Below are 14,089 nucleotides of genomic sequence, written 5' to 3'. Positions count from 1 at the left end.
GATAAAAACACACGTGACACTAATACAGCTAACCACACAAGCTAATACAGACCAATGCCTTTACCAGCACCCACATAGACACCAATAGAACTCACATAAACATGAATGCAGATAGCCCAGCTCTGTTCTTCTTCTCCAGATGATCAGGACTGAAGGTGACTAGTGAAACATACACAGACCCTCGCTCATTCACAAGCACACACCACTTATGGAATTGTTTTATTCACCATGACTGCATAAGTTATTTATTTGGTTTTTACTTTTCTCATTCTATTACAATGAAGTCCAACAGTAAAGTGCTAGAAAATACAGTTTAAGTGAATTGATTTCCAGAAGTTGGAGTTATACCAGTTTTATACTAGAGTGAAAGTCAAGACTAACTTGTACGTACTGCTTTCCAGTCAAGGCAAATTGTGAAGTGAGTATGACATATATGCATAAAACTAATGTTATTTTTGTTCTTTCATAAAGGGGGAACTCCAAATACCATTATTATGGGATTCGTGTCAAACCAGATTCTCCCCTTAATCGGCTACAAGAGGACATGCAATATATGGCTATGAGACAGCAACCCATGCAGCAAAAACAAAGGTACGGTGTTAAATGAAATTACTTTTTCATATTTCTAGTTCTTGGAGACTTACCTGTCTTCATTTATGTGGCTGTCCTGGTTTGGGCCAGGGTAGAACTAATCTTCTGTCTTGTAATTTTACTTTCAGCTAAGTCTCTTCTAAATAGCTGTATTTGCTGAAATTAACAGTAAGTTTCTCAGTCAGTGTCTGCTTCTAGGACTGATAATGCTCAATGTTTATAGTTACGGCTAGAGAATGGTATGCAGAACCAAGGCCACTGCTTGGTTCTGAAGAATACCTTATGCTCCAGAAAGAAAAAGGTAGTAAGGGGTCACACCTGCAATCAGAGATGACAGGTGACCAAAATTGACCAGAGTATTCCATCTCATATGCATCATATTTGGTATAAATTTGAGGGATCATTAGGGTCAAGTGTCCATGGCCAGCATCCTGGGAGAGTTTTGTCCATTTGTCTGCCTTTGATCCTGATCCATGCCCTCCTGAATCCATGTGTTTCTGTATCCAGGTCCCATCTGCTGCTGACTCAAGGAGCCCAGCCTGGGACTTTTCCAGGGCCTGCTCTGCAGCCTTGGTGATAACGTGAGTGTTACTGGGTGAAAGGGGGGAGGAATGTGATATTTTTCTTCTTCATTATCACTGTTTAATTAAAGCTGTGTAGTTAGCTTCCAACCCGTAAGTGTTTCTCCCTTATTCTCTCATTTCTCTATAAGGGAAAGGGATTAATAGAGAGCATTTGTAATTCAGTTAATTGCTGGCCCAGCATTAAATAGTAACAGTGGCAAAATTAAGCCAGTAAAACTGTGTTCTGTTCTGGTCCCTGATATACAAAAAAAGATGCGGACATGCTGGAGAGGGTCCAGAGAAGGGCCACATAGATTATCAAAGGACTGGAAAGCCTGTTGTATGAGGAAAGGCTGAGAGAACTGGGTTTGTCAAGCCTGGAGAAAAGAAGGCTTAGGGGAGACCATATAGCCATGTTCCAGTAGTTAACGGGTTGCTACCAGGATGGAGACTTCTTTTTACATGCAGTCTCATTGAAAAGATGAGGGTAATGGGTGCAAGTTATTCCTGGGGAGATCCCAATTGGACATCAGAATAAAGTTTTTCACAATGAAAATAGTTGGATATAGGAATAATCTCACCAGGGAAGTGGTGGATTCCCCAACACTACACACCTTTAAGGCTCAGACTGACAGGGTGCTGGGCCATATCATCTCAGCCACGTTCCTACCTATAAAGGTTGGACAACATGATCCTTGAAGTCCCTCCCAACCTAGCATTCTATGATTTTCTTATATTTAACTGGAATTTCCATGTCACAGTTAAACTCCAGGCCAGCAATTAACCAAATGACAGATGCTCTCTATTAATCCCCCTCCCCTCCCTAATAAAGACAGGAGAGAGAATAAGAGAGAGACTTGGAAACTAAACTACACAGCTTTAATGAAACAGTAATAATAAAAAGGAAAAATTACTAAATATACACAAACATACAGGAAAACGATACCACATTCCTCCTCCCTTTCCCCCCAGTAATGCTCACATCACCACCGAGGCTGCAGGGCAGCCCTGGAAAATTCCAGGCTGGACTCCTGGAGTCAGCAGCAGTCGGGAGCTGGAGGCAGGAAAACACAGATTCAGGCTGGTATGAATGAGGACCACAGGCAGACAAACCGACAGAATCCTCCCAGGATGCCAAAGCAAGCAGGGACAGGCGAAGAAGGACCGAAGGGAAGGGGCTCGACCCTTGTGATCCCTCACATTTATACCAAGTATTACATGTATGGAATGAAATACTATGTTTAGTCAATGTTGGTCTCCTGTCTTGTCCACTCCTCCCTAAAGGAGGGTTGCAGGTGTGACCCCTTTTTTTCCTTTCTCTTTCCGAAGCATATGTTCCTCAGAACCAAGCAGTGGCCTTAGTTACGCATACTATTTTCCATCAGTGACCATAAACGTTGAGCATTATCAGTCCTAGAAGCAGACACAGACTGAGAAACATGCTGTTAATTTCAGCAAGTACAGCTATTTAGAAGAGACTTAGCTGAAAGCAAAATTACAATACAAAAAATTAATTCTATCCTGGCCCAAACCAGAACATTCCTGTATTTCAATTTGTGCCCATTGCCTTTTGTCCTTTCACTGGATACTAATGAAAATAGTGTGGATCTGCTTTATTTATTCGATCCCAACAGTATCTATATAAAGTAGTTTTGAAGATCTTTGTCCCCTGAATCAGTTCAGGTGTGCAATGATTTCTTTACTTTTACTCTTTATTGCTGTTGATAAGCTTAGCTTGCAGTTTTTAGGGGACAGTTTTGTCAAATTTTCCCCTGAAATGTGTAGGAGGGGGGAGCTTGAAAATATCTACACATTTGGGATGCAAATCAAGATACTTATGTATATATTAGACCTCAGAAGCTAGGGTATGGGGGTGGGGGGAAGGATATAAAAGCCACGTGTAAGAAAAACAAACTAAACAAAAGCAGACATTAAGCTGCATTGCATTTTTTAAAACAATGTGAATTTCCAAACTAAGATTTCTGCCACAGTTCTGAAGCATGCTCAGTATATATTTTTAAGTTTTTGTAGATATCTTTGTATAAAATTTGTCTTACAGTATTCAGAACTCTAGCACTGAGCTAGAGTGCTCCGCTGCAGATTGTGCTGGCACTGGAGCTGCTTGCCTCGGTGACTGATATAGTTGCCATCATGGAAACATGGTGGGATGACTCGTACAACTGGAGTGCTGCAATGGATGACTACTAACTCTTGAGAAGAGATAGGCAAGGAAGGAGAGGCAGTGGGGTAGCCCTATATGTAAGGGAGTATTTTCATTACCTAGAGCTTAACAATGGCGTCAATAGGGTTGAGTGTTTATGGGTAAGAATCAGGGGGAAGGCCAATAAGGCAGATATCATGATGGGAGTCTGTTATAAAACACACAACCAGGATGAAGAGGCAGATGAAATATTCTATAAGCATCTGTGGGAAGTCTCACAATCTCTAGCCCTTGTTCTCGTGGGGGACTTCAACTTACCAGATGTCTTCTGGATATATAACAGAGCAGAGAGGGAACAGTCCCAGAGGTTCCTGGAGTGTGTAGAGGATAACTTCCTTACGTAGATGGTAAGGGAGCCAACTAGAGAAGGCATCCCACTGGACTTGTTTGCAAACAGAGAAGGACATGTGGGTGATGATGAGAAGGTTGAAGGCTGCCTTGGGCATAGAATTATGCATGAAATGATAGAGTTCTCTGTTCTTGGAGAAGTAAGGAGGTAGGTCAGCAAAACCTCCACCATGGACTTCTGGAGGGCAGACTTTAGACTGTTTAAGAGCCTGGTTGACAGAGTCCCTTGGGAGGCAGTCCTGAAAGGCAAAGGAGTCCAAGAAGACTGGATGCTATTTAAGAAGGAAAGGTGCAGGAGCAGGTTGTGCCCAAGTGCCAAAAGATGAGCTGACGAGGAAGAGGATTGGCTCGGCTGAACAGAGAGATTTAGTCGGAACTTAGGAGAGTTTATGGCCGTTGTAAGAAGGGGCAGGCCACTCAGGAGGACTACAAAGATGTTTTGAGGCTATGCAGGGAGAAAGTCAAAGCCCACCTAGCCCAACTTAATCTGGCTACTGCCATAAAAGAAAACAAAAAATGTTTCTATAAATACATTAGCAACAAAAGGAGGACGAAGGAGAAGATATATTCTTTATGGGATGTGAGGGGGAAAATGGTGACAAAGGATGAGGAAAGGCTGACGTACATAATGCCTGTTTTGTGTTCTTGTTGTTGTTCACTGGGTAACCAGTCCCATGAGCACAAAGACAGGGATGGGGACCATAATAAAGTCATAGTAATTCCCATAATCAACAGGGAAACAGTTTGCAACCTGCTACACAACTTAGACACACACAAGTCTATGGAGCAAGATGGAATCCACCAAAGGGTAGTGAGGGATCTAGTGGAAAGGATAAACAAGACACTTTCCATCATCTGTTAGCAGCTCTGGCAAACAAGGGAGGTCCCAGTTGACTGGAGCTCAGCAACTGTGATGCCCATCTACAAGAAGGGCTGGAAGGAGGATCCAGGGAATTACAGGCCTGTCAGTCTGACCTCAGTGCCGGGAAAGGTTATGGAATAGAATATCATGAGTATTCTATATTATTGCTCTCTACAACTGTCTGAAAGGAGGTTATAGTGAGGTGGGGGTTGGTGTCTTTTCACAAGTAAGAAGTGATAGAATATGAGGAAATGGCCTCAGGCTGTGCCAGTGGAGTTTGAGATTGGATATTAGGAGAAATTTCTTCAAAAACCGGCATCCTGGCCTGTATCAGGAACAGTGTGACTAGCAGGACCAGGGAGGTGATCTTACCCTTATACTCAGCCTTCTTAAGGCCACACTTTGAGTACTGTGTGCAGTTTTGGGTGCCACAGTATAGGAAGGACATCAAGGTGCTGGAGAGGGTGTAGGGAAGGGTTAATAGGCTGATTAGGGGTCTGCAGAAAAGGTCTTATGAGGAGTGGCTGAAGGAGCTGGGGCTGTTCAGCCTGGAGAAGAGGAGGCTGAGTGGAGACCTCATTGCTCTCTACAACTACCTGAAAGGAGGCTGTAATGAGGTGGGTGTTGGCCTCTTCTCCCTAGTGACTAGCAATAGGACAAGAAGAATTTGTTCAATTTGTGCCAGTGGAGGTTCATATTGGATATTAGGAAAAATTTCTTCACCAAAAGAGTGCTGAAGTATTGGAACAGGTTGCCCAGGGAGGTGGTGGTGTCACTGTCCCTGGGGGTATTCTAAAACCAGGTAGACGTGGGGCTTCAGGAGATGATTTAGTGGTTACGGTGGTGTAGGACTGACGGTCGGACTTGATGATCTTGAAGGTCCTTTCCAACCATGATGATTCTATGATTCTATTTCCATGTGCCTTTTAATCTGAACAAGCATTACTGAAATAGGATAGATTTCTGATTGTATGGTTAGTGATGACTGATGAATAGTAGTGATTGCAGATCAGTTCTAATGCTTGCTAGAAAAAAAAAACAAAACTAATGGAACCTTGGCACTGGTGAGGCTGCACCTTGAATACTGTATTCAGTTTTGGGCCCCTCTCTACAAGAAAGACATTGAGGTGCTGGAGCATGTCCAGAGAAGAGCATCAAAACTAGTGAAGGGTCTAGAAGACAAGTCTTATGACGAGCAGCTGAGGGAACTGGGGTTGTTTAGTCTGGAGAAAAGGAGACTGAGGGAAGATCTTATTGGAAAGGAGGTTGTAGCAAGGTGGGTGTTGGTACCTTCTCCCAAGTATCAAGTAATTGGATGAGAAGAAATGGCCTCAAGTTGTACCAGGGGAGGTTTAGATTGAATACTGGGAAAAATTTCTTCACCAAAATGGTTGTCAGGCACTATTATGGGCTGTCCAGGGAGGTGGTGGAGTCACCATTCCTGGAGGTATTTAAAAGACATGTAGATGTGGTACTTAGGATGCTAAGTGGCTGCCCTGTAAAGGACATATTTGGTTCCAGCTGGCTTGGCAAGAGACCCAGTGCAGGTCAAAGCTGAGCAAACGAACTTAATTGGTGGTGCCTCTGTGAAAACATACTTAAGACCGGGTAAAAAACACCAGACATGTAGAGGAGGAAGGCAAAAAGAATAGTGAGAAACAGTAGTACAAACACCAAGGTTAGAGAAAGAGGGGGAGGAGGTTCTCCATGGCACAAGAACTGGTATTCACATACTTTGTGGAACAGACCATGCTGGAGCAATTGGATATTTTGTGAAGGACCTGCAGCCCATAGAGAACCCGTGCCAGAGTAGAGAAGCGTGAGAAAGAAGGAGTGGCAGAAAGAAATTCTATGTACTTACCATAACACCCTCCCATCCACCTCGAGTTTTTCATTGCCTCACTGAAGGGACTGCATGTAACCTGAGACAATAACAAGGGGGGGAGGAGTCTGGAATGAAGGCATGACACTGAGGCTGGGAAAGGAGGGAGGATGTTTTAATATTTGTTTTTTTTATTTCCTGCTACCTATATTAGTAATTACATTATTTTAATTGGAAATGCGTTAGTTTCTTAATTTTACCCAAGTTGAGTCTGTTTTGCCACAATGCTAATTGGTAAGCAATGCTTTCTTGCTCCTGTTCTTCCTTTTTTGTCCACCTGACGCAGTGGCAGAGGAGTGTATCTGAGTGGGAGTTTCACTGTTAGCAAAAGCTAACCCACCACAAACATGAATATATCCAAAGACCTGCTGGAATCATAGAATGGTTTTGTTTGGAAAGGTCCTTAAAGATCTCCTAGTTCCAACCCCCTGCATGGTCAGGGACACCTCCCAGTAGACCAGGTTTCTCAAAGTCCCATCTAACCTGTCCTTCAACACTTGTAGAGAGGGGACATCCACAACCTTTCTGGGTAACATTTTCCAGTGTCTCACCACACTCACATTAAAGAATTTCTTCCTTATTTCTAACTTAATCTACCCTCTTCCAGCTTAAAACCATTACCCCTTGTCCTATCACTACACATGCTTGTGTAAAGTCCCTCCCCAGCTTTCTTGCAGGCCCCCTTCAGGTACTGGAAGGTCACTATAAGGTCTCCTTGAAGCCTTCTCTTCTCCAGGCTGAACAACCCCAACTTTCTCAGCCCATCCTCATATGAGAGGTGCTCCAGCCCTCTGATCATCTTTGTAGTCCTCCTCTGGACTCGCTCCAAGAGCTCCATGTCCTTCCTCTGTTGGGGACTCCAGAACTGGACACAATACTCCAGGTGGGGTCTCATGAGAGCAGAGTAGAAGGGAAGAATCACCTCCCTCATCCTGGTAGCCACACTTTTTTTGATGTGGCCCAGAATACGGTTGGCTTTCTGGGCTGCAAGCACTCATTTCTGGCTCATATTGAGCTCTTCATCAACTGACTCCCCCAAGTCCTTCTTCTCAAGGCTGTTGTCAATCCATTCTCTGCCCAACCTGTATTTGTGCTTGGGATTTTGCCGACCCAGGTGCAGGACCTTGCACTCAGCCTTGTTGAGCTTCATGAGGTTGGCATGGGCCCACCTCTCAAACCTGTCAAGGTCTAGAGGTATGCTTGTATTTAGTGTTTGATATGGGCCTGAATTCAGGGTCTGAGATTTCAGGCATGAATTTCAGTTGAGTGGCAACAATAATTGATCTAATTTGAAGGTGGTGCTGCTAGTTACTTAGTCCCAGTTGTGGTCAACATGAGTTATGGGAGTGCTACTTCTCTGTTCTACTAAGAAATAAAAAAAACAGTAAACTACAGTCCCATCTCCCAGCGGAGACAGTAGCTTGGATGCAACAGACACAGATCAAGAGATTTAAAGCACCTTTGTACCGGAATAGAAGAAATGCACAAGTAGGGACTTGCCTCAACTATATAAGTAATAGCCAGGAATTGCCAAGATGTTTAAATAATTGAATTCACAAAATCACAAAATCACAGAATGGTTGAGGTTGGAAGTGACTTCTCAAAGTCAGTCTTGTCCAACCACTTCTGCTCAAGCAGAACTCCCTAGAGCCAGTTGACCAGGATCATGTCCAGAAAAATTTTAAATATCTCCAAGGACAGAGACTCCACAACCTCTTTGGGCAACCTGCTCCAGTGCTGCCACCCTCACAATGAAAAAGTGTTTCCTTATGTTCAGAGAGAACCTCCTGTGTTTCAGCTCATACCCATTGCCTCTTCTGCTTTCTCTGGGCACCACTAAAAAGAAGATCCTGGCTCCATCTTCTTTTTACCTTCCCTTCAGGTATTTATATACATTGATAAGATCCCCCCTGAACCTTCTCTTCTCTATGCTAAACAGTGCCAGCTCTCTCAGCCTTTCCTCATAAGAGAGATGCTCCAGTCCCTTTATCATCTTTGTTGCCCTTTGCTGGATTCTCTCAAGTATTTCTATGTGTCTCTTATACTGGGTAGCCCAGAACTGGACACAGTACACCAGGTGTGACCTCACCAGTGATGAGTACAGGGGAAGGATTATGTCTCTCCACCTGTTGGCGATACTTTGCCTAATGCAGCCAAGGATACCAGAAAACCTACTCTGTCATCTTCTCTCTATGTGCCACAGTTCCTGCCAGGAACCTGTTCAAATGGGTTCTCCATGAGCTGCAGTTTTCTTCAGGGCACATCCACCTGCTCCAATGTGGGGTTCTCCACAGGCTGCAGGTGGATACCTGCTCCACCATAGTCCTCCATGGGCTTTAGGGGGACAACCTGCCTCACCGTGGTCCACCACAGGCTTCAGGGGAATCTCTTTTCCGGTGCCTAGAGAACCTCTTCCCCCTGCTTCTTCACTGACCTTGGTGTCTGCAGAGCTGTTTGTCTCACATATTCTCACTCCTCTCTCCTGGCTCCTGTTGCCCAGCTGTTTTTTTACCCTTTCTTAAATACGTTATCACAGAGGTGAATGTCACTATTGTCTCAGCTTTGGCCAGCAGCATCTTGGAGCTGGATGGAACTGGCTCTGTCTGACATGGGGGCAGCTTCTGGTGTCTGCTCTCAGAAGCCACCCCCGCAGTCCTCCTGCTACCAAAACCTTGCCACATAAACCCAATACAGCCATTCAGCTAGTTCTCAATGAACCTCACTGCTCATTCAGCCCATATTTCATCAGCTTCTCCCCTCATCTACCAGGCCAGTCATTTCATTGTAGGAGTTTATCAAGTTGATCAAATGTGACTTCCCTTTGTTGAATCCATGCTAACTACTCCCAATCACCTTCTGGTCCTTCATCTGTTTGGAAATGGTTCCCGGGATTAGTTGCTCCATCACCTTCTCAGGACTGAGGTGAGGCTGAACAGCCTGTAGTTCCCCGAAATCACTTATCAGTTCTAGGTCAAACACAGATGTGACGTTTAATAGTAAATATAACTCACAAAAAGAGATGATTAATAATAAGGTAATAAAAAAAAAAATATTGGGGTGAATAAAAGTGAAAGAAAAAATGCTAATACATTATTAGAGCTCAGTTTGGTTTCCATTTCTAAAGCTTTTACAGTTTATTTTTCAGCAAGCCAGAACAGCATGTCTTTCTTCTAAATGAAAACAGGGACATTGACAGGCACGGAGCATTGACCATCTCTCTTGAAAGCCTGTTCCAGTGTTCTTGGTAAAGAAATGCTGTCTGATATCAATTTTGAACCTCTCCTGGTACAGCTACTTAGTTTAAAGTAGCTTTCTCAGACCTTCTGAGCTCATAAGAAGCTTGTTCCATTTTAAAATTATTTAAATTCCTTTGTCTCCAAACAGCTACATGGCCCTTTTTAAGGTGTTTAAACCTTATTTTTTAGCTACTTGATTTCTGGGAAGGCAAGATCTTTGGAAAAGGAAAAACTGCATTTCTGTTCAGTATAAATTAACTTGAGGTCTTAATGACATGCTTTTTAAACTAAATTCTACAAAATTTTGGTAGTTGTGTTGTGGTATCAGCTTTATGAATTTTACAGTGCATTGCCAGTGTTCTACCTTTCCTTACTACAGTTATTCTGATGGTACTTTTTTCTTGTGCACGTGTTGCAGCGAGCCCTTCTCTCAGGGACAGGGCTCTTCTCCAGAGCTCTCTTGCCGTCTCTCTTCCCAGGCATCTCTCAGCTTCCCTTTCTGCTTCTGGGAGCATGCCTTTTATTTTGCCCTTCAGCCCCGCCCATTTCCGGCTGGGGCAGGCCCTAATTATTGGGCACAGCTGGGCCTAAGCTCCCAGTTCATTATCGGTGACACCTGGTGACTTGTGGTTCTCACTACATGCATGAACTAGCAAAACTGTATATTGAGAGTGTATATTGTATATTGAGACTAAGAAATAAGGCAGAACAGTGTGTGATATTGCACTTACAAAAAAAGCAAGCTATGTTTAGCCTATAGACAGGGCTAAACTGTAGCAGTTACTATCAACTGATATTCCCTCCCCAGCTGAGAAGGGGAATTACAAAAGAGAAACACTCCACAAGTTGAAATAAAATCAGATTTAATGAAATACAAATATCAACAAAAAGCATAGAAGCTTATATTCACCCTAGTGCTCAGAAACAAGAGAAGAAGCAGAAAAATGATATCAAGAAGCCCCAGAAAAAGAGAAACTCTCTACCTTCAGCAAACTTCCTCTGTTTACAATGAGCATGATGTAAGTGGCATATGATACACCTGTTAGTCAGCTTGGGTCAGCTGCCCTGACTTAAGCTTCCAGCTGATTTGGGGCTACTAATGGCCTGCTCTCCATAGCTGGTCTATGTTTCTTTTCATGTGAGACCAGGACATGAACATAAAGAATATTTTTGCATTTGATAATTTTGTAGGTACAAGCCTGTGCAGAAAGTGGATGGAGTTGCAGATGGTTTCACAGGAAGTGGTCAACAGACAGGCACATCTGTTGAACAAACTATAATTGCCCAAAGTCAACATCATCAACAGTTTTTAGGTATGAAAATGTGTTACACTGTTGTATAAATAAAATAAACCCCGTTATAGCCATGAACATCAAGTTCAAATACAGTAATTATTTTAGTTATATTGCCCTGTTTAAAACTCTCACTGATAACAGAACAAAAAGATACTCATCGAAGCTATATGTTCTATATAATAAGACATACATTTAATTGCATCATGCAGATATAAAAGAAAAAATGTGCAAAATCTATGTGTATAGTAGATTTAAAATATGTTGCGGTGCAATTGTGATGAAGCATTTCTTACAAAAATGAATGCTGGAAATTTTGCCCTAAAAGCTCATGAATTTCCATTGGATTCCAAATTTTTTAATATGCACCTAAATTTGGACTATATTTTTGCACTGCAGTTGTGTTGACCATTGAAAAGAAGGTGCACTGAGTTTGTTCTGCAACATTATAAATGGAAAGAGCCAAATAGTTAAAACCAGAAACTCAAGGTTCGTGTTTAAAATGTGCATTTTATGCGTTCATTGGTATAGTGAAGCATATTGATTTTTCAGCTGTGGAAGTAAATGTTAAAGCTTATTAAATGTTTTATTGAAATAATTGTACACTTAGTTTTGAGTTCATATATTGGGATTTTGAAACACCACAGTATTTGGCCTAACCTTGCTGTTACTGAAATAATTGGGAACCTTAGGCTATAGCTCGCATGTTTTTGAATTTTCCCTTCCACTGCCCCTTTGGTTAACAGTGCATTTTTCCCATCATACCACTGTATCTCTTGGAAACACATAAAAGCACATGTTGACTACAGTTGAAAGTCTTGTAAATTTCAAATAAATATATCCTGCTGAGTCTACTAAACTGTAACATGCAAGATGCAAAAATAATTCAACTGATCAAACCAAAACCTATTAAATTACATTAGTCTCATATGTACTGACATGAATATTCTGCTTCATCCTGTCATTCAGAAAATGTGTCTTAGCTCCTTTTATATACAGGTGCAATATGTATGTAGAATAATTTTAACCTGCTATTTGTCAAGAATAATTTATAATCTTTTGCTTTAAAAATAGCTAGCTGGTTTGTTTGCAATTTTATCACAATTTTAAAATACATTAAATAAGAAATACATTCCTCTTTTGGCATTATGACCTTCTAGACTTTACTTCCTTACACCATCTTTAAATGTTTTCTAATCGAACTGTAGTTGGCACCATTCACGACAGCTTTCTTCTGTTATTTTATCATGGAAACAGATGCATCTCGAGTACTTCCAGAATTTGGAGAAGTTGAAATATCTTCTCTGCCAGATGGTACGACCCTTGAGGACATAAAATCACTGCAAAGTCTTTATCGAGAGCACTGTGAGGTAAGAGAGGATATCACATAAATCATCATTCTTTGTAAAATTAATGTCTTCTAATGAGAATCAGTAAAACACAAAACATATTGCAGCCAGCCTACTTGTATCTGATGTGGTCCTCAAATATTTTGCTTATTCCATCAGAAAGTACATTTGCAAAAAGACATCTGGAATTTCCCTCTTTACAGGAAAAGAAAATAACATTAATAGAATACTGATACTGGAATGTAATCATTTATTGCTTTTGAGAATTTTAGATAAACTGAACTTTAGATATATATACAGAGTTTTTCTTTTGTTTCTAAGAGTTGAAATAAGATTAAATTATTTCTAATATTTATGATTAAACAAGCTCACTTTTTTCTTCAAGTTCTAAAGAAACAGGATCTTTAAGAACTTAAGATCACATTATATACTGAATAATGTTTTGAAATTATTGTGCTTTAAAACGTAACGAAGTAACAAAATTAATGAAATAGCAGGTTTCCTTTTATGTTTGTAATAGTGTTAAAAGTTCTATTTAGGTGAATTCACCTGATATATGTGCTTAGGCTATTTTCTGGAGGCTTCCTTGTACTTGGCCTGATCTGAGTCTGTCCACATTTAGTACGGACAGTTGGAAAATTTGTTCTTGAAAAGTTACTTTAAAGAATATTATGTTTATTTTTAAACATACTTTTTTCATTAGGTTTTTTTTTTTTTTTTTTTTTTTTTGCAAAATGACCATGTGAGAGCTATACCCCTAGGAGGAGTTAAGGCAGGATGGTGGTGGCAAGGTTAGACTAGCTGCATGTTGCAAGACGAACCTCTCTTAGGGCGCAGCGCTCTGAGGTCCAAACAAGTGCTCCAGCAGACACTCACAAATAGTGCTCAGAGTCTATTGCCCTCAGGATTGGTTAATTTGGCTCAGTACTAGTGCTCTAGAATCAGCTAACCCCTCTGCTGTCTTGCTCAGGAATGAGCTAAGCTTGTGAGTTTGAGCTTCACCTTTTATTGGCCCCCTAATCCTGCTCATGCGCAGTGGGGGCCTGCCCTAATCAGGCACAGGTGGGCTTAACACAAGCTCATGCCCACTACCTGGCAATTAGTGGCACCTGGTTGCCTCATTGCCTCATTTTACTACAGCTGCACTTGTTTTATATTTTTTTAGGCAATAGTGGATGTTGTTGTGAATCTTCAGTTTAGCCTGATAGAAAAATTGTGGCAAACTTTCTGGCGCTATTCTCCCTCTGCTCCAGCTGACGACATAGCTATTATTGAACTGAGGTCAGTAAATGTCTCTTCTTGTTTACTGTTCACCATCATAATATAACAGCAGGAGTCAAATCAAAGAAAGTCTTAGCATATAGGCTAAGAACCTCTTCTGATACCATTAGATTTTCAGGTAAAATCTGTGATGACTGCTATTTGATGACATACAGGCTGTTGGTATATGTCAAACTACAGCCTCTAAATGATTGCATACATCTTCTATTTTTTCCTTTGTTTGGATGACTAAAGTTAAAGGTATTTTTCAAAATATAGTGTCTGGCTTGTTTAAATTGCAAGGACCATTTTTATCATACCTCTGCATAACTTATGGGCTGGAGCAGAACGTTGGAGGCCATTTTTCCTCAGCTTCATATGAAAAAGTTAAAGATATCCAGCTTGATATAACAGACACATCTATGAAGTTTTTATAAAATAATCAATATCAATGTCCATTTTACTTTCTAATATGTATGTAAATA

General features: G+C 41.3%; 1 protein-coding gene across 1 annotated transcript in view; it reads left to right on the top strand.

The window, feature by feature from the left end:
• LOC139789193 (transcription factor RFX3-like) overlaps positions 1-14,089 on the top strand; it is a 135,357-nt gene that overhangs the window by 82,650 nt on the left and 38,618 nt on the right. The window contains exons 6-9 of the mRNA XM_071729712.1: positions 472-591; positions 10,895-11,016; positions 12,253-12,365; positions 13,510-13,625. Of these exons, the coding sequence (XP_071585813.1) occupies positions 472-591; positions 10,895-11,016; positions 12,253-12,365; positions 13,510-13,625 (471 nt within the window). The remainder of the gene's footprint in view (positions 1-471; positions 592-10,894; positions 11,017-12,252; positions 12,366-13,509; positions 13,626-14,089) is intronic.

Source organism: Heliangelus exortis, chromosome W (genome assembly GCF_036169615.1).
Source record: "Heliangelus exortis chromosome W, bHelExo1.hap1, whole genome shotgun sequence".
NCBI lineage: Eukaryota > Metazoa > Chordata > Aves > Apodiformes > Trochilidae > Heliangelus > Heliangelus exortis.
This window is presented reverse-complemented; position numbering and strand designations above follow the sequence as displayed.